Raw genomic sequence first — 23,434 nt, forward strand, 5'->3', positions numbered from 1 at the left:
GAGTTGCACTTCTGTCACGTTGAACGATTCTCTTCATTCGTCGTTGGTCCCATTCTCGCAGTATATTTTTCCGGCCCCATCGATGTCGGAGATATGAATTTTTAAGTATCAATACTTAACAACTTTCATAAGGGCAAACAAAAATGTATTCAATATATTTCTGATTTAGTGGTCCATCTCAGACAGATATTTGTAAGTGATAACATGTTCCGATCACTCTGGATTATCTTCAGATCGAAAACAAAGTACAACTAAGTATGTACCGCGTAAAAAGTCAAAAGGCATAAATTGTACCTAAACGTAGAATTTACCTAAATATTTGCCTGAACAACCCTTCTTGCCCACTATGAACAAGGTACCAAAGTACTTGCTTTTGCAGCTGCAGTCAGTGTTTGAAATATGTATACGTTGGTGGTTTGGGGCGGAGGGCAGAGGGAAGCGGAAAGGAAGCAGGGAGGGGGTTGTGAGGATGTCAGGAATTTTACAAGAGAGGTCGTGTTAACATTGTAGCATTATGTAAAGATTCTCGTTTAAACACTAATGATGTATAACAAACAAAGCGAAGGAGGACTGCGAATGGGCAAAGAAGGTAAGAGAGGAAGATGGATGGATAGTGGCAGGTATGCTATGGATTTAACAAGAGAGCGTCTTATACGAAAATTGCAAAAAGTCATAAATGTAAAAAACCTTCTGCTAAGACACCAGAATGGATACGTAAAACTTTTAAATGTGGATAAAACAGTAGATTATAAAAGTGCAAATATAAAAGCGAATACTGAATTAGTTTCTGAAGAAATTCAAAGTGCGAAACTTGGAAAGTTCGAAGTCATAACTTCTTACTCTAAGAGTGCAAAAATAAAACTGTAAAAAATTTCTTTTCGTTAAAGTATTAAAAGTAAAGGGCTAAGACCACTGATGTGTAAGTAGCGAACGGACTAAAGATCCTAAAGTTATGTAAGAGATATTATGTTCAAGACCTAGAATTGCATGAGGTTTCATTAAATATTACGAATTATAAAAAGAAAATTGAAAGAATAATATAGAAAACTCTAAATTGGAACAGTGAAACTACGTGCAGTAACTATAGGTAACAGTGTGTGACAGTTACGGCTATAACAGTGTGTGACAGTTACGGTTAATTGCATTTGGTTCTGCTTTGAGGCATTTTTGTTCAGTTCATGTCTTTTTTAGTAACTGCAAAACTTTAGATGGTATATATTCAGTATTGCTTTGTTTTAGATTTGAAGATGATCCAGAGTGGTAGAAACATGTAATCTAATCACAAATGTGCAACCGATATGGGACAATATTTTAATTATCTACACAGATGCTAAATCTCTCACGACAATTCTCGACTATAGTGACAAATTTTTTTCGTATATTGTAATAGTGTGGGCACTAAAGATGTTAGCGTCGTCAATATCATTCACCACCATATTCATTCAAAACTCCAGTGCATGTTCGACATACGTGGTTACTTACAACGCTCACAAAACATTTCAGGTACGCGGTTACGTGCAGAACACTCTGCATTGCGTAACGCTACGTGAGTTGCAGTTTTTGGCCGTGGTTAGTCACGGGCGGAGTACGCGATAACATGCAGAATCTAGTCAAGGACCGTGACTTTGCGATACGGCTCCCTTCAATATGAGAAGCACGCTTTGGCGCCGGCTCACAGCAGCCATGGCCGGAGTGTGGAGCGCGCCCTGTGCAGCACTGCTGCTGCTGGTGTTGGTGGTGGAGGTGTCTCTGAACGGCGTAGCGGCAGCCGGCGAGGTGGTGCGCACCAGGCAGGGCGCCCTGAGGGGCGCCAGCCGCGTGTCCAGCGACGGCCGGCCCTTCCACGCCTTCTACCGCATACCCTACGCCAAGCCGCCCGTCGGGCCGCTGCGCTTCAGGGTGAGTCAAAACGGACAGAACTTACTTTTCAGATCCTACGTGCACATTCCGAGATTCCTGAGAGTGGGCCATAAAGTACCCTCCACCATACACCGTAACGTCGCTTACCGCTTACAGGTGTAAATGTAGAAATCTATCGTACTATGTGTGGCGGCAGGTTGGAAGTTCTTTTGGAAGTTTTTTTTTTCTGTAACTTCTCTCATCAGGCTCTAGGCCATAGGTCTGGTTGCTCTTCTAAGTCGACGACATGTGGAAAGTAATGACACCGAATTTTTTATGTCCAAACCATTAAAACTATTTTTAACCTTGTACGTCTTTATTCTTTGTGCTTACGTATTTGCAGCTCTCTACCTGATAGAGTGCTCCGAATTGTTAAGTGTAAACATGACGGGATGAAACGTAGCTATGGCAGTGTGTGGGAAACAGTGTGAAGAAATCGAGTTTCAATCCCGCTCCATCAGCATGACAATGCAGGACCACACATGAGCACTGTATAATCTGCATCAATCCGACAGCCGGTCACTGTGGCTGAGCGGTTCTAGGTGCGTCAGTTCGGAACCGCGAGACCGCTACGGTAGCAGGTTCAAATCCTGCCTCGGGCATGGATGTGTGTGATGTCCTTAGGTTAGTTAGGTTTAATTAGTTCTAAGTTCTAGGAGACTAATGACCTAAGATGTTAATTCCCATAGTGCTCAGAGCCAACAATCCGACGCCTTGGATTTACTGTCATCGATCACCATTAATACAGTCCCGACTTGGTGCTACCCGACTTTCATCTGTTTCCAGAACGTGAAAAACCCTTTCGAGGAATTCACTTTGACAATGATGAAGCAGTGCAAGCAAATGTTAGATTGTGGTTCCATAAAGAAAGTGAAAGTATAAACAAAATGGTATCTCTCTGGGAGCAATGAGTTCGTCACTATAAAGTCGAGTTTTCCACCATACTTTCTTTATTTTGAGTCGAAGCATTGAAATAATCGACCACATTGAAGTGTCCCTCACTTGTGGTCTCGCGGTAGCGTTCTCGCTTCCCGAACTCATGGTCTCGGGTTCGGTTCCCTTGGGGATCAGGGATTGTCACCTGCCTCGAGATGGCTGGGTGTTGTTGTGTCGTCTTCGTCATCATCAGTGGATATCGTGTTCAGTTCCGCATGCAAACGTAGTCCACGGTTGCTCAATTCTTCATAGCAGTGGTTTTTACTTTGGTATGAGACATTTATATTCCTGTTTCGGAGATTCGTTTTTCGCCTGTAAACATAGCTGATATGCGCGTTTCTTTCCCTGAGCTACTTTTGCTCGAACTTGATTCAGTAAACCGAGACAATGCTTCTATGTAAGAATTAGTACTGCCAGATGTTGCAATTTCCTCTGGATGTCCTAATTACAAGGGATTTTATGAATTATCCGACGTAACTCTTACACGGTGCACAAACTTCTCCTCTTTTGGGCAATTCTAAATGTAATCAGCATTTACTATAAACAATTCGATTACACGATAGTTCCAAAGTAGTTTCTCTACATGTTGATACCCGTCACCTAGAAATGACGTGATGCACCAAGTGGTCGCAAACACATGACTATCAAAAGGGTCGCATTAGTGGATGAACGAAAAGTACGTTTGGAAAACGCTCAACCAAGTGGCTTCCACTCTGGTATTATTACCATAGCGATGCGTTTTCCCCTCGTGTGACCTGCTGACCACCTGCTACTTCTCTTGGCGTGCTCATTACTGCTGCATTTCCAGTCCATAACTGTCATTTTACCTAACAGCCACCCGCTTGTTCGTTTCGTACTTGCTTCTGCAGTGAGGAAAGAAACGCGGGAGGCAAGTGGCTTTTAGATGTGTCTACTACACCCGTCAATGTTTCAGTCCATTCAGTCAAGAAATTCGACTGGTAACTAATTTTCAGAATATCTCTCTACAAATGCAATAAAAACAAGCAGTTTGAAGCGATTTGCCAGGTAGGTATAATACGTAACTTGAATGGTCGAAAGCACTGAAACTTCACACAAAGAACATTTCAGTTTCACACAACTATCTTCCGATGTATGGTGGTTTGATTTGTAGCACATTAACATGTGTTCAGGATTGAACTATATATAAAAACTTGGCACATTTAATTGTGGAGCGACACCACATATATGTCCTGAATGTACTTGTGATACGTGTTTCAAATGGTTCAAATGGCTTTGAGCACTATGGGACTAACCTAAGGACATCACAATACACTCAGTCATCACGAGGCAGAGAAAATCCCTGACCCCGCCGGAATCGAACCCGGCAACCCGGGTGCAGGAAGCGAGATACATGTTTCGCAGATTCTTGTTATATTCACTTCTCCCACACTCTGAATATGTGTTTTTGTTCTCTTGGTTCATCATATTTCTAATGGTACTCTCGTGATTCACAAAGGGGAGAATTGTCACACTTTCACAATACCTCAAAAATTTCACTACACACCTGACAGGTACACAATAGTCCTCGTGGATTCCCAAGCGTGAGGCAGCTACCTGTTGAAGATCGCGTTTTTTTCTGTCTGCTACGTAATGCAGGATCGGCTCTGGAGCCGCAGTTGCTCTACAGTCTCGACACCCATGTTGCAGAGGATATTAGCTGTTGCCTATCCCACACTGACCAAGTCTCGCGAGAATGGAGATTTAAGTTTCTGATTTGCACAGCTGCCGCGTTTGGTGTTGTTGTGGCCTATACTAGCTGTGGGAATGAGGTAATATATGCAATTTCTATGATACAGAGAAGTTCGTAAGTAAAGATTTTTGACATTAACTGTCAATAATTGTACTATGCAAGTTGTAGTGGTTGTTGTTGTGGTCTTCAGTCCTGATACTGGTTTGATGCAGCTCTCCATGCTACTCTATCTAATGCAAGCTTCTTCATATCCCAGTTCCTACTGCAACCTACATCCTTTTGAATCTGCTTAGTATAGTCATCTCTTGGTCTCCCTCTACGATTTTTACCCTCCACGCTGCGCTCCAATACTAAATTGGTGATGCCTTGATTCCTCAGAACATGTCTTACCAACCGATCACTTCTTCTGGTCAAGTTGTGCCACAGACTTCTCTTCACCCCAATCCTATTCAATACTTCCTCATTAGTTATGTGATCTACCTATCTAATCTTCAGCATTCTTTTGTTGCACCACATTTCGAAAGCTTCTATTCTCTTCTTGTCCAAACTATTTTCGTCCATATTTCACTTCCATACATGGCTACACTCCATACAAATACTTTCAGAAATGACTTCCTGACACTAAAATCTCAACTCGATGTTAACAAATTTCTGTTCTTCAGAAACGCCTTCCTTGCCATTGACAGTCTACATTTTATATCCTCTCTACTTCGACCATAATCAGTTATTTTGCTCCCCAAATAGCAAAACTCCTTTACTACTTTAAGTGTCTCATTTCCTAATCTAATTCCCTCAGCATCACCCGACTTAACTCGACTACATACCATTATCCTCATTTTGCTTTCGATGATGTTCATCTTATATCCTCCTTTCAAGACAGTATCCATTCCGTTCAACTGCTCTTCCAAGTCCTTTGCTGTCTCTGACAGAATTACAATGTCATCGGCGAACCTCAACATTTTTATTTCATCTCCATGGAATTTAATACTTACTCCGAATTTTTCTTTTGTTTCCTTCACTGCTTGCTCAATATAAAGATTGAATAACATCGGCGAAAGAATACAAACCTGTCCCACAACCCCTTCCCAACCACTGCTTCCCTTTCATGTCCCTCGTCTCTTATAACTGCCATGTGGTTTCTGTACAAATTGTAAATAGCCTTTCGCTCCCTGTATTTTACCCCTGCCACCTTCAGAATTTGAAACAGAGTATCCCAGTAAACATTGTCAAAAGCTTTCTCTAAGTCTACAAATGCTAGAAACATAGGTTTGCCCTTGCTTAAACCAGCTTCTAAGGTAAGTCGTAGGAACAGTATTGCCTCACGTGTTCCAACATTTCTACGGAATCCAAACTGATCTTCCCCGAGGTCGGCTTCTATCAGTTTTTCCATTCGTCTGTAAAGAATTCGAGTTAGTATTTTGCAGCTGTGACTTATTAAACTGATAGTTCGGTAATTTTCACATCTGTCAACAACTGCTGTCTTTGGGATTGGAATTATTATATTCTTCTTGAAGTCTGAGGGTATTTCGCCTGTCTCATACATCTTGCTCACCAGATGGTAGAATTTCGTCAGGACTGGCTCTCCCAAGGCCGTCAGTAGTTCCAATGGAATGTTGTCTGCTCCTGGGACCTTGTTTCGACTCAGGTCTTTCAGTGCTCTGTCAAACTCTTCACGCAGTATCGTATCTCCCATTTCATCTTCATCTACATCCTCTTCCATTTCCATAATATTGTCCTCAAGTACATCGCCCTTGTATACACCCTCTATATACTCCTTCCACCTTTCTGCTTTCCCTTCTTTGCTTAGAACTGGGTTTCCATCTGAGCTCTTGATGTTCATACAAGTGGTTCTCTTATCTCCAGAGGTCTCTTTAATTTTCCTGTAAGCGGTATCTACTTTACCCCTAGTGAGATAAGCCTCTACATCCTTACATTTGTCCTCTAGCCATCCCTGCTTAGCCATTTTGCACTTCCTGCCGATCTCATTTTTGAGACGTCTGTATACCTTTTTACCTGCTTCATTTACTGCATTTTTATATTTTCTCCTTTCATCAATTAAATTCAATATTTCTTCTGTTACCCAAGGATTTCTACTAGCCTTCGTCTTTTTACCTACTTGATCCTCTACTGCCTTCACTACTTCATCCCTCAAAGCTACCCATTCTTCTCCCACCGTATTTCTTTCCCCCATTCCTGTCAATTGCTCCCTTATGCTCTCCCTGAAACTGTGTGCAACCTCTGGTTCTATTAGTTTATCCATGTCCCATCTCCTTAAATTCCCACCTATTTGCAGTTTCTTCAGTTTTAATCTACAGGTCATAAGCAGTAGATTGTGGTCAGAGTCCACATCTGCCCCTGGAAATGTCTTACAATTTAAAACCTGGTTCCTAAATCTCTTTCTTACCATTATATAATCTAACTGAAACTTGTCAGTATCTCCAGGCTTCTTCCATGTATACAGCCTTCTTTTATGATTCTTGAACCAAATGTTACCTATGATTAAGTTGTGCTCTGTGCAAAATTCTACCAGGCTGCTTCCTGTTACATTTCTTTGCCCCAGTCCATATTCACCTACTACGTTTCCTTCTCTCCCTTTTCCTACTACCGAATTCCAGTCACCCATGACTATTAAATTTTCGTCAGCCTTCACTATCTGAATAATTTCTTTTATTTCATCATACATTTCTTCAATTTCTTCATCTGCAGAGCTAGTTGGCATATAAACTTGTACTACTGTAGTAGGTGTGGGCTTTCTTATCTATCTTGGCCACAATAATGCGTTCACTATGCTGTTTGTAGTAGCTTACCCGCATTCCTATTTTCCTATTCATTATTAAACCTACTCCTGCATTACCCCTATTTGATTTTGTGTTTATAACCCTGTACTCACCTGACCAAAAGTCTTGTTCCTCCTGTCACGGAACTTCCCTAATTCCCACTATATCTAACTTTAACTTATCCATTTCCCTTTTTAAATTTTCTAACCTACCTGCCCGATTAATGGATCTGACATTCCACGCTCCGATTCGTAGAATGCCAGTTTTCTTTCTCCTGATAACGACATCCTCTTGAGTAGTCCCCGCCCGGAAGTCCGAATGGGGGACTATTTTACCTCCGGAATATTTTACCCAAGAGAACGCCATCATCATTTAATCATACAGTAAAGCTGCATGCCCTCGGGAGAAATTATGGCCGTAGTTTCCCCTTGCTTTCAGCCGTTCGCAGTACCAGCACAGCAAGGCCGTTTTGGTTATTGTTACAAGGCCAGATCAGTCAATCATCTAGACTGTTGCCCCGGCAACTACTGAAAGGCTGCTGCCCCTCTTCAGGAACCACACGTTTGTCTGGCCTCTCAACAGATACCCCTCCGTTGTGGTTGCACCTACGGTACAGCTATCTGTATCGCTGAGGCACGCAAGCATCCCCAACAACGGCAAGGTCCATGGTTCATGGGGGGTCTATGCAAGTTATGTTAATTATTTTCCAAATACAAAGACGATTTTTTTTGTGGAGACTATGGAAGACCTAAGGTAGGATGAGCACAATCACAAAACAGGTTGTAAAAAGACCATATGCCAAGATAAGTTTCATTGCAGTAATAGTAGGGTAATCTAATCCACACATTACATAAGCGGCTTATAAAATGGCTGTTAGTCTGATTATTGGAAATAGCTTATCACTCTGAGACCGTTATCGCGCAGTGTTAATGCGAGAGATAGAGACAGAGCGGCACATATTTTCGTCATTGTATGGTATAATAAGGGGAAGCGCGTTCTGGAAATATTCAACAAACTCCAGTTGTGCACCTTAATAAAATTTGTGTCCCGGAGATAATGTTGAAACTTTGCGAACGTACTTTCGCAAAATAAACGCACAACACATGTCTCGCGAAATGACCAAGACGAGAATTTCGGAGAAATTGTTCATATACGGAGGTTTATCGTCAGTTCCAAAGCACCATTCACAAGTGGAAATCAGTATGAAGAAATGATAGTGGTAAAAGAGGTACTCTATGCTACGCAGCGTAATGGGGCTCCAAGAATGTAGAAGTAGATGTAGATGTCCCCTAATGACGGAAATCTCTGCTCTCTTCTTAAGCTGCAGAGAAAGTTAATATTCTCTAACGAGTGGAGTGTGCATTGAGGAGGCTCTAGGCTTGACTGTCTTTTGACTGTCTTGCTTTACCAGTCGCACTAAGGATCAGATATGGAGCCACACAGTTATCCATATTTCGTCTAAATGTATATTTCTGAACATTTAGTGAAGAGGCTACTCGTAGCCATTTACCTGTAAACATGGATACTCGCGTCCAGGGCACTATTCTTGAACATTGTTTGGTAGTAAGTGTTTTAAACATAGCTTTGTCTTATAGAAGTCGGGAGTTTTATATGAACAACTAATGCTATTACTATATTATTGACTTCAAAAGATACAGGGTTGTGGATAAAAAAAAAAGAACTGTTTTGTTTTCAATTGACATGCATTCTAACGTTCTTATTTTCCACGACATTCAGCGAGAACCTTCGCATCAGATACCACTAGCTGTTCAAGTGTTGCACTCTTCGATAACAAAATCGCCTGTTCCAGTTAAAATGCGCATCGTTCCAACTAGAAAGATCATGGCTGACTAAATAGTTGCGTACGACTATCATCAACACACTTAATACTCGCCTCTCAGAGAGTCATCAGTTTTTTAAAACATTAATGATCTGTACTATACACGAAGTATTAGCTACACCCATGCAACGACCATTCACTATGTGAGAATCCTTGTCCAGCAATTTCACTGTGTCCTTAACGTATCTGAATTTCCATAAGCACGATTCTTCACTATTCTGGTATGTCAAAGAACCTGTCACGCTCTCCCAGGTAACACCAAATGAGAAGCTATGAAAAGGAATGCAGGTGGGATCTTAGCGTCCCATAAATATCATTTTCGATCATATCGGTAGAGGAAATCAGTTTAACAAGTAAGAACGAATAGCGGATGGTGGCCTACCTCGACTTTCTTGTAAAGTGCTTAATGGAAACATATGACACTTAAAGAAGGACAGACGGAATCTTCATACCCAAGACGACCTCAGGGCTTAAAAATGTAGTGGCTCCTAGTTTTGTATCATCCTCTGGAGCATCATAGCAGCCAGCGTACGTTCGTCATTTAGATACCTATTCGCAATTATTTGCATTGTTTTCACGGTAAAGAGCAGAAGGAGCAACATTGTGTCAATCAGAACAAAGTCCTTTTACTTATCAGGCTGGGTTACTTTGAAACTAAATCCTCGTCGTGACGTCCTGAACATGACCATTGCAAAGACGGAGGATATATTGATTTCAACAGTGGATATAGGACGAGTCCAAACGCCCAAAACGACTTTGTTCGAATTGACTTAAATCATGGGAGCTGTAACATTCTACCAACTTGCAGCTACGTTCATATCGTGAAACACGAGGGTTGGAACTTTAATAGTGGCAACTATTTATTTACAGCTCGTACAGAATAGATACGTGTTTCAAAGTTTTACTGAAATTTTCATCACTTCTGTCTCTATGCTATTCATTTCTGGTACATAACCTAACACCATCTTAGAGACAGAAGTGATGACACTTTCTGCAGGACCTGACCATCATTTTGCAGGACAGTGCTCAAGCACGTAGAGTGCAAGCTGTTACTGATTTGTTTGACTGATGAGGCTGCTAAGTCCTGTATCACCTACTGCACTCCCCTGACTTAAGCCCTCGTGAGTTCAAGTCGATGTCTGAACTGAAGGATACACTTAACGGCATTCGCTTCAGAACTGCTACAGATTCGTAGGGCAATAGACCGCGGCGCTCGAACTGTCAACACAACTTTGAACGCGTATCTATTTTCGCACGAGCTGTAAATATATAGTTGCCACTATTTAAGTTCCAACCCAGCTAAACTAAGATTGCTGCAATCATAGAGCATAATTCCTAGATTAATTTACATTCTTGCTACAGAATGTTCAGATATGTAATTCCATATGAATGTGTTTAACTGCTTCCTATTTTTATGAAATTTATCAATTTCATATAACTTGTGAAAGAAATTATTGGGTATTTTTTGTTCGAAAATACCTTAGTCTTACGTCTTTTCGGATGCTTAACCTTTATTTGATTTAAATTGATTACGTACAGTTTTGCCTCAATCCAGGAAACGAGCAATATATATGTAATTCGAATGAAAACCAGTTTAATTTTGTTCAAGCTGAACAAAGGCTTTACTGAATATTAGACACGAAAACACCTCCTTTGATTGGGACAATGTAACCGTTACTTCAGATTTCGCTTCTTTCTCCTCTTCAGAGTTCCTTCTCCGAAAAATTTCATGTTGTGGATCTCGGTAAGTAACCAACTGTATTAACTTCCCTGTGAATCTGATACTATCTTTCCATCGCTTTGATTTCTTGAAGAAAGAGCCTCGTCTTGTTCTTTATGGACATCTCTCAAATTATCAGGCAAGAAAGAGAGGTGAATGTTCACAAAGTGAAACAGGAGCTTATCAAACAGCGCAACTTCCTGGGTATTTATAGCAAGTTGCCTAGAATAAATATGTAATATGGGTTCTCTTACTGCCAGACAAGTTTGTAAAAACCTCCGTCTGACTCCGGTTTTTATTTTTTGTTCGAAGCTATAACTGAAAAATATTTTTCTAATTTGATATTTGACAGACGCACCTTTTTTTTTAAATTCACCTATGAAGGATGAAGAAACTTCTCGTAGATGTACTTCAAACATTGCCTGTCTTCTGTTAAAGCTTTTTTAGCCTATTCCGTAGGCCCAGCCTATTGTGAAGAGAAGGTAACTAATTTCTTTTCGAATTCACAATGTCGTTACACAAAATCTTTTCTCGCTTGGCTTCATAGATATTCTTGCACGGCAGTACATGGTCTGAATGTTGATCACTTGCCCTACTAATCTATTTAATTCAAATTACTAAATGAAACTGTACATGAAACTTGCATCACAGAAATAATTAATATGCAGTTGGTTAAACTTTGGATGTTGTCTGTAAGCAGTGGTGGCTATTTGGGCGTCTTCGTTTCATATTACTACTAAACGTAGTAAAAATCACAGTAATATGTGACGTTCGTTGAAAATGTTTTCGCATCGTTGTTTTGTGTAACAAGATGAGTTTCACTGTTTGTTTCAGAGTCCTCAGCCTCCGGATGCGTGGACACACATTCTCGATGCTACGACTCCTGGGCCTGTATGCACCCAGCACGCAGTGCTGATGCCGGGATCGTCTGTCTCCGGCGCTGAGGACTGCCTTTACCTTAACGTCTTCACTCCACAGGTACGTTTTCTTTCAGTATGTAGTCTATATCGTTGTAGGATACCGCAGCATTAATGTTTATTAAAACTGTAACGCCCAGAAAGAATCTCTCGGATCAGATCGATCTCAGTGGGTGTGTTAAACAGTGTAACAGCTAAAACTGATTACAACTGCAAAGAAATGGCGTCTACGTAGGTACAGCAGCGTTCTACCTTGCGCGACCAAAAATTGTTAGTTTTTCGTCAAACATCTTCGATGAATAGTTGTCATACAAATTGGAACGACATAAAAAAGTGCCATCTCATAGAATGGTATATCAGTATGTGAATTAGTTCGCTTGGACGCAGCAACCAATAGTCTGAAAATAGATTTTTTTACTGCGTCTTTCTGACTGCAACAGCGATACACGCATTGAACCAACTGATAAAAGAGAACTGTAGTAGCGGCAAGCAGATGTTGAATCACACAATATAACACAGCATGGGAAAGCTCACATCTTCTCCAGAGGCTACTAATGGCCGGTAGAGCTTCCTGCACACCGTAAGCTTGTGTCTCGACCCATCTGCTGCGCAAACATCTTCCATGTTCTCAGAGTTTCTAGGTGAAATAATTGCAACCTCTGACCCATGACTTCCATCTATAAGAGCTATCAATTTAACTAACACTAAAATACCTCACACACTCTCGAGCGTGAAGTAAATTGGAACACTCACTTACTAATTATCCGACAGAAAACTCACAGCAGACGAGAACTGCTGACCGAATGATCACGGGATTGCGTCCTTTCAACGACTGTTTGGTTTCTGGTCCACTGTAAACATAGAATAACAAACCTCTTGTCATGCCCTAGTGAACATTTGCTTGCCTTTGAAGTCCTATAATTCTCATAACAGCAGTCTGGTTTTTGTTCAAGTTGGAAAAGTATATCTGAAGAATACTCAGTATTGTAGAATCCTCAGAATAATGTCGTTTATTTAAACTGAACTACACTTCTCGAACAATCACTATATATACACAAAGAAAACAAATAACGTGTAGATGACCATTCATCACGAGCGTCGGTAAGGTCCGTCGGAGCTGGTCCTAGCTCGGTACAGAACTGGCTGTGCTGCTGCCGCGCTGGCCTTATAAAGCCGGTGGAGGTCGGCGGAGTGCTCCAAGTTTCCCTGTATCTGTGAGGCGACCAATGCAGAAAATGGTTCTATTTGTTTTGAAGAATTGGTTTCCTCTTGGTTGCGCCTGCAAGTGCTTGTGTATGTTATATGGTGCACAGGAGCGTCTTGAGCGTAGTCTGCATGTCAGGGGCCGTCTGTGGAAGACGTCAGAATATCATATTCCATCACTACTATCTTCGGAATTGCAAGTATATTCTAGTGACATTTCAAGAACTGTTGCCAAAATCTGCAAATGCATTAACGTATATTGTCCTTTCTTTAATCGGTAGCTTGTAAGTACTGCCTCGCATACTCATAAATTCCCCTGAACTCAAACTGATGTTCCCTGAGGTCGACTTCTAACAATTTTTGTTTTTCCTTTTCATAATTCGTGTTAGTACTTTCCAACTGTGACTTATTAATCTAATATTTCTTTAATATTAACAACAGTCACTACCACCCGTCTTTAGAATTGTAATTATTACATTCTTCTTGAAATCGGAGTGTATTTCTCCGGTCTCATATACCTTGCATTCCTTACGGAATGGTTTTGTCGCGGTATGTGCTACGAAAGGTCTTAATAATTACGAGGGAATACCGCCTATTGGGCGTCTACATTATTCATGGGTATTTCAGGGCTCCATCGAACTACTCTCGTGGAATCGCATCTCAACTACAGCTACCATCTTTCATTCTTGCGCAATATTGGCTTCAAGTTGTTTTCTGTGCATGACACTTAAATATTCCTATATTCCAATCATCTTTCAACTTTCCATTATTTATGAAACAGCAGTCCCTGTATTATTAAGAAGTACAATGGAATCTTTCTTCGGACATGCATGCATGTCCAAAGGAACATTGCAGATTGTGTCACATGGACGTATTGAAGTCTGGGTCGCATCTGATTCGTGCAAAATGAGCATGGAAGATGAACGTCACACATTTACGAGATGACGAATAGAAAGAAAGATTCTGCCGGGTGTGGGAATAATGTGAACGAAAATTTGCATCGTATAGTTGAGCAATAGCCTGGTGCCGCAAATGCGCCAGACCCCAACTACTAATAATGTTAATGAATTACTCACGTGAAAAAAATTCTGGTGCAGAAAAACGAGTGAATTTTACTTCGAATGTATTCGAGACCTTTGGAGAGTAGATATCTCAGTTGTCTCGAAATGCGTGAAGATACAAAAAATAAATTCCAAACATGAGACACTGAAACATTTAGAACGATACAGAAGTTGGACGAGGATGCCGGAGTATGTACACCTTGAAGAAACCTCAATATATCACGCTATGTGCGAAAGAACGGCTGCGCAAAGGAAAATATTGACAAAAATTAAAAGGAAAGATGCATCAAACATTTTCAGAACAGAGATCAACAACACTGACTCCGATGAAGACTGATGAAGAAGTTTTGTAAGCATTTATATAACATAGTCCCTAAAATAAATCACCGGGCTCATATGGAATACCAGAAGAGATTTATTATATCTTCCAACAACAAATTAAAATTAAATTATTATGGATATACAATGAACTAGTGAACACTGCCTCAGAAATCCCAATTCACTTTTGTAAAAGGAATTACGGTTTTACTTCCAAAAAACCAACACAATGTATCCATGGAAAACCATAGATCCTTAACTTTGCTGAGCAGTGACTGTAAGATTATGGAACGTGTACTACATCCGAGGCTCAAGAATGTAATGTGTATAATTAGTTACCGCTCCTTATAAAACAAGCGTGGGCCAGTATAGAACTATTGTACAGATTGTGGTGACTATAGAGATACAACAGCCATAGTAGATGTTCTCAGATTAAAATCTTCTGTAATGTCTCCATGCTTTAAAAGCCTTTGGTGGAGTAAACCAACATTACCCATTCGAAACGATGAAGGTAATGAATTTTCCGCAACGATTTAGCACATTAATACTCAGAATATCAAGCTAAGGTTCATCCAGAATCCTAATAAACAGCCATCTAAAGAGAACATTTAACTTCTGTTGCTCGGTAACACAATGATCTCCGACGACATTTGCCCAGTTTGCCACCGTATTTGAACCTCTGTTAGTCACTCAGGTACAACAGCTAAGAATAATAAACATAAATGCTCAAAATAGCGTATGTAGGGCAAACACTGATGACATGGGTATCAAGCGTGATAAGACTCGACGAATTTCAGAGGCTATCCCCGAAGATATAAATCATGGCAAAAACCAACTACGTTCCTTAAGTGATACCGATTCCTCGAGACACAGGTACCAGAATTACGTCGGCCTTAACTCACTTTGTAACCCGTAGAAACATACTGTAAGTTGGCACTCTGACTCTCTCTGCAGAAAGCCGTGGAAAAAACTCGTTGATATTACCATAAATTCTAAAGCAATATTTACATGTACAAAGTATAAATTATAGAAAAGATCGTTCAACACTGTAACATCTCTATTGCTCAACGAAATTACTCCATTTAGTGTGGACCGCCAATTAACGTGCAACATCTCACTACCGGATTACATCATCTTAAACAATTTTTAATTGTATCCAATTATTTACAGATAAACATTCCGGAAATTAATATGACGGAAACATAGGAAATATATCTTAAATTGATGGAAACCAAAATTAATGGTCCCGAGTTCGAGTCTCGGTCGATCGCACAGTTTTATCTGCCCGGCAGTTTCGTGTCAACGCACACTCCATTTTTAATTGTATTCAATTATATACAGATAAACATTCCGGAAATTAATATGACGGAGACATAGGAAATATATCTTAAATTGATGGAAACCAAAATTAATGGTCCCGAGTTCGAGTCTCGGTCGATCGCACAGTTTTATCTGCCCGGAAGTTTCGTGTCAACGCACACTCCTCTGCAGAGTGAAAATTTCGTTCTGGAAGCATGCGCCAGGCTGTTACTAAGCCATGTGTCCGCAATATCCTTTCTTCCAGAAGTGCTACTCTTGCAAGGTTCGCAGGAGAGCCTCTGTGAAGTTTGGAAGGTAGGTGACGAGGTACTGACGGAAGTAAAGCTGTAAGGACGGAGCGTGAGTCTTGCTTGGGTAGATCAGATGGATGAGTACTTGCCCGCTAAAGGAAAAGGTCCAGAGTTCGAGTCTCGGTACGGCACTCCAATTTAATCTACCGAGAAGGTCAGCGCACACTTCTCTGCAGTGTGAAAATTTCATTCTGTAAAGATCTCTGGCTCTTATTACATAGCATGACAACATAGAACAATGGAAAGTTACCAAATTTATTAAAATTTATCATTATGTAACAAAAAAAGTAACTCACTGAAACCGAATAGAAAAAAGATAACTACATAAAAGTTCCAACAGATCCCAACAAATCTGACAAGTCATCGCCAATGGACATACATTAAAAGTGGATGACATTTTACACTCGCAGACCCCGATGAAATAAACATAAAGGAGTATCCCCAGGACTATCCATGGTGAAGTGTTGCAATGTGCACAACAATCCATAAGCTGATTATTTCGTTCATATATTGCTGTGATGTAAGTGTGTAAGGTTGCGCTGTTAAATAAAGTTTCGAAAAAAATAATAGCGGCTAAGGCGACAGCTTCCGTAAAGCAGGATATCTGGGTTCGAGACGTGGTACGGCAAATACTCTCACTGTCATCATTCCAATATACAGCCAACGATGGTTCCTTTTCGCATTTGCGAACGCTTCCTGCGTACTTCCATAATTTACTTAATACTAGGGTTAAATATTTTTCAAGCTCGTCCCGTTACCTTGGCTGTCGGCAGAGTCTGTGTTTTCTGTTCAAATGGCTCTGAGCACTATGGGACTTAACATCTGAGGTCATCATTTCCCTAGAACTTAGAACTACTTCAACCTAACTAACCTAAGGACATCACACACATCCATGCACGAGGCAGGATTCGACCCTGCGACCGTAGCGGTCGCGCGGTTCCAGACGGAGGCGCCTAGAACCGCTCGGACAGGACGGCCGGCCTGGTGTTTTCTGACACTGTCAGTGACCAAATGTAAGAGTCCATGAAATTATTTGTATTAATCACTTTCCCGTATTTTTGCTACTGGTAACAACACATACACCTTTTAATTCTATATGAATTGACACCCCATCGGCAATGAAATCATTAACCGTGGAGCTCAAGTTCTGGATAGAAAAAGAGAGAAACCCAGGGTTTCTTTACACGGGACCCAACACCGACTTAAGCATCGATCGGAGATGGGGAAACGACAGGAAACGTAAATCTGAGTAACAGGACAATCCTCAGAACCTCTTCGTAGTCGAAACTTTAAACTGTAATATGTGTTCTTTCGTATTTTACTTGTCATTATTGTTTAAAAAAAGCAACTCATGAAAAGGTGATTTCCACGTAATTGTGATGCGTTTAAAGTTCTGACTGCACTATTTTGAATTCTGTACGCTATCTGAAGTGTAGGCAAAGAAATTTAATGAAGACTTAATTAAAAATTAAAACTGCGTAGCAGCAAATGATGAAAAGAAGATTTTAAATGTATAATGAAGACTCTTATTTCTTTATTCGATTAACTGACTACTTTAGGAGATCTATACCCACAATAAAACCTTTCCTAGATTTTTCTGTTTTCATTCCATAGGTTTTAATCTTTTTATATTAGTTATTTATTAGAAAATAACTTATTTATTCATCTGTTTAGGCCATTTTGAAAACAGCGTGGTTTCGGTCTCATAACAAATATTTTTCCGGAGGATTAGGTCTATGTATCGTGTTTACGAGGCAACCAGAAGTAGTATATGCGTTATCATTTCTTTTGCAGCTGAAACGTGCGGAGGCGCTTCCAGTCATGTTCTGGATTCATGGAGGTGGCTGGATTGATGGTAGTGGAATCGGTTATGAGCCAGACTTTCTAATGAACCACGACATCGTTCTTGTCACTATTAACTATCGTCTTGGTCCTCTGGGTAAGTAAAAGCAAGGAGCGGTAGATTCATATTATTTTCTACCTGACACAAAGCAGTTACAAGAAATGGAACGTAGTATTCCATGGTTAATTATATTTAAGTTATTATTATCATTGCTCCACTCTTCAGAAGCATCTGAACGACGTTGTATGTTACACTGTCCCAACAAACAACGATGTTCAGTTAGTCTTACACGATAACTACTTTGAGCTCGGAGCCATACAGTCATAATCTTCCATGCTGCAACATGACATTAGGTAACACTACACTCAGAGCCTAAAGTCAATGGAAAACATTAGTGGAAGATGTCATGTCAAGATTTCGTAAACTTTATGCATCTGTGATAGATGACAATCTGATCTCATTATTTCCATAACCTTAGATCCCCTGATGTCAAATGGAAAATACTCTGGCTCCGCTCCCTGTACCGGTTCGGACAATACACCGGTCCAATCTTCTTGTGAGAACGTGTCCACCAATTACTCTTAAACAAATCTCATACATATTCCCTGGTGGTGTAACAGCTAAATTAAACATAATGAAAAAGGTACCACTGAGGTTTAAGAACGATATTCATCTCAAGTGGCTATATCGTTCCAATCTTTTTCTGGCCATCTTGATTTTGCTTTCCCCTCATTGAGTAAAATCACATCAAGTGAATACTGGAAATATGTTTTGAATATGCACTCATGCAGTTCATCTATTGAGACACCACAATAACCCTTCCGTCCATCACAAACAAGTAAAAGTTTTCTTGTGTCTTGCGCAATAGTTTGCCATGTCCTTAATCGGTACACTTCACGAACAAGTTTAACTGCATGTTGTAGAGGGAAGTCACCTTACACACCTGGTTCTCATGTATCTAAAAATGGTTTCTGTTTGTAAGATACTGAGATTTTATCTTAAAAGTAACAGTTTTGCGCCCCATTACATTCCACACAAAAAGATATCGCAAATGAAAAGAAGAGAAAACTGATGATTGACTCAGAGTGGACTAGTTTGGTTTCAGGATGAGCAGCGTGTCTTTAATGTGCGACCATATCCACAAATTATTTTCCCACATTTATTTGCAACTGCTTCCTAGTAAATTTTTGTGTTAGAGAGATGGAATCACATACTTTTCATCGAATTTATACATTACAGGTGACATCATACTAAATATTGCTCCATTTCCTAAGATTGTTATTGCATCCTAATATCACATTGTTTAGAAGACCTAAGTGCGTGGGAAAAAACATCTGTAACCTTTAGAAATACAAACTGAAGACGAGCCAGATCGGTACAGTACTCAACCAGCATAGAAACACTGACTGAAACGCTTTGCACAGACCATACACAAAAATTTTATGTTATAAGATCACATTGATGACTAAGATATATAAATCAAAATACTGAATTATTCGAATAGTGAAGCAGCTCGACGCCCAGAGATCTTTGACAACTGCATTTGACACTACACAACAGTAACAGGAAAAATTAAAATAAATATTACGCACAAGTGGGTTTTTATTGTTGGAATCACGACACAACAGAAAAAATAACAGTTCAGTTCAGACGACTCGAGTTTATGAAGACATCATACATTACACAGATAATTTATTGTAAATAGGACCATGTATTCTTGTCGTAACTGAAAAACAGATACGTTTACTGGGAAGCAATTAACTGCACTTAACAGTGTCTTAATTGGATAAATGATTGTTTCTTCTGTAAATTCATTCTGGTAAATAGCGTTGTAGTAACTCTAGCTGAAAAGAATCGTTTTATTTCGAAGGTTTCCTGAGTACGGAAGACGCTGCATCCCCAGGAAATTTTGGCCTCAAGGACCAGGTGGCGGCTCTCAGGTGGGTCAGAGAGAACATCGAGGCGTTCGGCGGCGACCCCGGCAGTGTGACCATCTTTGGCGAGAGTGCGGGTGGTGCCAGCGTGCACTACCACATGCTGTCCCCGCTATCCAGAGGTGAGTCTGCAAACAGGAAACCAGAACCGAGTACCGGAATGTCATCGCCACAGTACAGATGAAGAAACATCGGGATTCAACTGTTGTGTGGTAGTTTAGCGAATAATTTCTTGACTTTAATTAAAAGTGTTGTAAGTAGGCTGTTTAGGTTTTTTATTGGTAACGCCACGCAGCGATCTGTATGAAAATCACTGGCTGTGCTGTGTGCAGGCTGTGGCTGGTTTGCATTGTTGTTGGGTATTGTAGTGTTGGGCAGTTGGCTGTTAACAGCGCGTAGCGTTGCGCAGTTGGACGTGAGCCGCCAGCATTGGTGGTGGATGTGGGGAAGTGAGATGGCGGATTTTTGAGAGCGGATGATCTGGACGTGTGTCCATCAGAAACAGTACATTTGTAAGAATGGATGTCATGAACTGCTATACATATTATGACTTTTGAACACTATTAAGGTAAATGCATTGTTTGTTCTCTATCAAAATATTTCATTTGGCAACTATGCCTATCAGTAGTTAGTGCCTTCAGTAGTTTGAATCTTTTATTTAGCTGGCAGTAGTGGCGCTCGCTGTATTGCACTAGTTCGAGTAACGAAGATTTTTGTGAAGTAAGTGATTTGTGAAAGGTATAGGTTGATGTTAGTCAAGCCATTCTTTTGTAGGGATTATTGAAAGTCAGATTGCGTTGCACTAAAAAATATTGTGTGTCAGTTTAGTGTTGATCAGAATAGGTAAAGAGCGAAATGCCTGAGTACGGTTAGTGTTGCTCAGCTGTTTGAAAATCAAATAATGTAAGAGATTTATCAGCACAGTAATTGAATAATTTATCTAAGAGGACGGCACAGTGTTGTCACCTCCGTACAAGGTTACTCTCCAGACATTTTTATACGTAAAGAAGACACTTCCTATCACTTACATTTTTATTAGATCTTAACAAATTTCTTATTTTCGTGCTATCATCAGCCCCAGTTTATAACCTCAAAGTTTCTGCCTTCATCATTTATTTTACTTTTCAAATAGTAAATCTCATCTACTACTTTTACTGTCTCTTCTCTAAATCTCTATTACCTTGACATCGCCTGTTATAATTCGACTACATTTCACTGTAATTGTTTTATAAATTACATTATGAAATGGACGGCCGAATCAGTAATTTTTATTGACGATGATCACTTTCATTATATCATCAGACTGTCATCGGGTATCCTTGTTTTCTTGTGTAGTTTATCCATTACTGTAGGTTCATACCCATTGCTAGTAGCCATTTGCTGTAAGATGTTGAGTTCTCTGTGTGCTTGTTATGTATGGAAGATCTAAACAACTTATGGAGCATGGCATGGGAAAATGTATGACACGAAGACTCACATATGACAACATCTGTAGTAGTAAGTTTCCTAATATGTTTTATGAGAGCTCCCTGTTAAGTCTGGATATCCTCATACAAAGAAAAATGATTGAGTTACTCTTTTATATTTCAATTGTGGAGATGATATTAACATGCAGTTCATCAAACTAGTCATGTAAACTTTGAGTGACTGCTCTGCTTCCCTTGAACGGTATAAGTGTGTCATGAAGATTCATATAAAACAACATCTGTAGTAGTAGGTTCCATAATATGTGTTATTAATGCTTCCTGTTAAGTCTGGTTATCCTCATACAAAGAAAATTGGCAGGGTTTCTCTTTTACATTTCAATTGTGAAACTGATATTAGGACGCAATTCATTAAACTTGTCATGTAAACTTTGACTCACTGATCTGCTTCCGTTGAACAGTGGGTGTCATCGACATACCTTTTTTTAATATATGATGTTACTACTCACTGCCTGTAACTCAGCTGACATTTCTTTTCTTAAGATAATCCATGGAAATGTTTCATACAGTCCTCACTAGGTAGTTATCTATTATTGAGCCAAAGGGTTGTTTATAGAAGACTCAATTACATGCCGCCGATGTGGCCGAGCGGTTCTAGGCGCTTCAGTCTGGGACCGCGCGACCGATGCGGTCGCAGGTTCGAATCCTGTGTTGGGTGTGGATGTGCGTGATGTCCTTAGATTAGATAGGCTTAAGTTGTTCTAAGTTCTGGGGGACGGATGACCTCAGATGTTCAATAGTGCTCAGAGCCATTTTTGAACCACTTGAACCAAACTGCATGAAAAATAATTTCGAGAGGAAACTGTATTAAGAAGATTACACAGCTCCACAATTTGGTGGCTATTCAGTTTATTATATGTCATTAGAGTATTTTTTCAAAATTTAGATTTTTTCCTCAACTGGTAAATTTGTATACCGGTATATATTAGTCACAGTTAATGACAGCAATTTGGCCTCAACTGGAATTACAGTATCTGGGATAAGCAGTTCTAGATCCCTTGCATTTTTAGCACATGGATGTTTATAAATGAACAGATTAATATTGTGATCTGAATCAATTTTTTACTTAAATGTTAACTTTGGTAGTTAATGTGATTAACAGCAGGCCTAAAAGGAATCTCACTTATATATATTTTGTGCTCAATTCTAAGTTTAGAAGCACTGGTTTCTTTCGAAAATCTGAAAATATGGAAAAATATTTGTGAACAGCTTGTTTAGTTTAGTCTTGATATTTATCAGGCGGGATCCTTAGGAATATAGAATATTTGATTATCTTCAAAAAACCTTTCTCTCTTCTCTATGTACTCGTCTTTAGTAAGGGTAACAGAAGAACTGAGTTTGTCTACATTGAGAATTTGTGATTTTTCTTCATCTAATTCATTATTGACTGTTCTAATTATTCCCTGGTCACTTTTGTGGAACCTTTATCGTTTTTCATCTATTACACACCCCTTCATAATGTTGGCTACAATAATTCTACCTTGCATTTCCTTTGCTGAACAGTACATAAATAACAATGGAGCACTACTCCACTGTTATACATGTACTGTTCAGTTTTTACTTTTTTATTGCATTACCACCACACTACCAAAGATGTTACTCACTGTATGTTTCTACTTCAGTCTAGACGCGTTACGTCTCTTCCAATGTTATTTGCATACATTCTAACTTCTTTGGTGATAATACTCAGTAAATGTCTGAAGATGACCTTGTAAGCCGAAAACCGGTAAACAATAAAAGTAATATTGTAGAACAAAAGCAGACTGGTGCTTTTCATTTATTATATGTTTTACCAAGTACCAACGGAAGGTTCTTTTAATACCTAAGATTCTACGTAGAAGCCTTAAAAGTATGGGCATTTAAGTCACATATTCTATAACTCGCAAATTCACTCATGAAAACTTATAGGGCGCTCCCCGTTTCCTAATATCGCGAAATATGGCAAGAAGCTGGCTTTTGCAGAAAAAAAATCAAGAAAAAATCCGAAAATTGTTAATTTCTAATTACAGCACACGAGAATAAAATATATCTTCTGCCGTTTGTTATCCGACTTTAGACGTAATATTAAAAGATTGTCGAAAGACGTGGAATTCCAGCAACTGATATCATGCCAGTGCCTATGTTGATAACAGGAAAAATCTTCCAGATCTTGATTTGCAGGAGCGATGAAATGTTTATACA

General features: G+C 39.8%; 1 protein-coding gene across 2 annotated transcripts in view; it reads left to right on the plus strand.

The window, feature by feature from the left end:
- Positions 1-23,434, plus strand: part of LOC126354701 (venom carboxylesterase-6-like) — a 201,424-nt gene that overhangs the window by 140,512 nt on the left and 37,478 nt on the right. Inside the window, exons 1-4 of one of the 2 annotated variants that reach the window (XM_050004518.1) lie at positions 1,593-1,899; positions 11,718-11,861; positions 17,787-17,931; positions 19,706-19,891. In XM_050004518.1, coding sequence (XP_049860475.1) covers positions 1,648-1,899; positions 11,718-11,861; positions 17,787-17,931; positions 19,706-19,891 — 727 coding nt within the window. In that variant the 5' untranslated portion in view covers positions 1,593-1,647. Of the gene's footprint in view, positions 1-1,592; positions 1,900-11,717; positions 11,862-17,786; positions 17,932-19,705; positions 19,892-23,434 lie in introns of those variants that run through there. The other variant, XM_050004519.1, reaches the window with a different exon arrangement.

Source organism: Schistocerca gregaria, chromosome 3, assembly GCF_023897955.1.
Source record: "Schistocerca gregaria isolate iqSchGreg1 chromosome 3, iqSchGreg1.2, whole genome shotgun sequence".
In the NCBI taxonomy this organism is placed as follows: domain Eukaryota; kingdom Metazoa; phylum Arthropoda; class Insecta; order Orthoptera; family Acrididae; genus Schistocerca; species Schistocerca gregaria.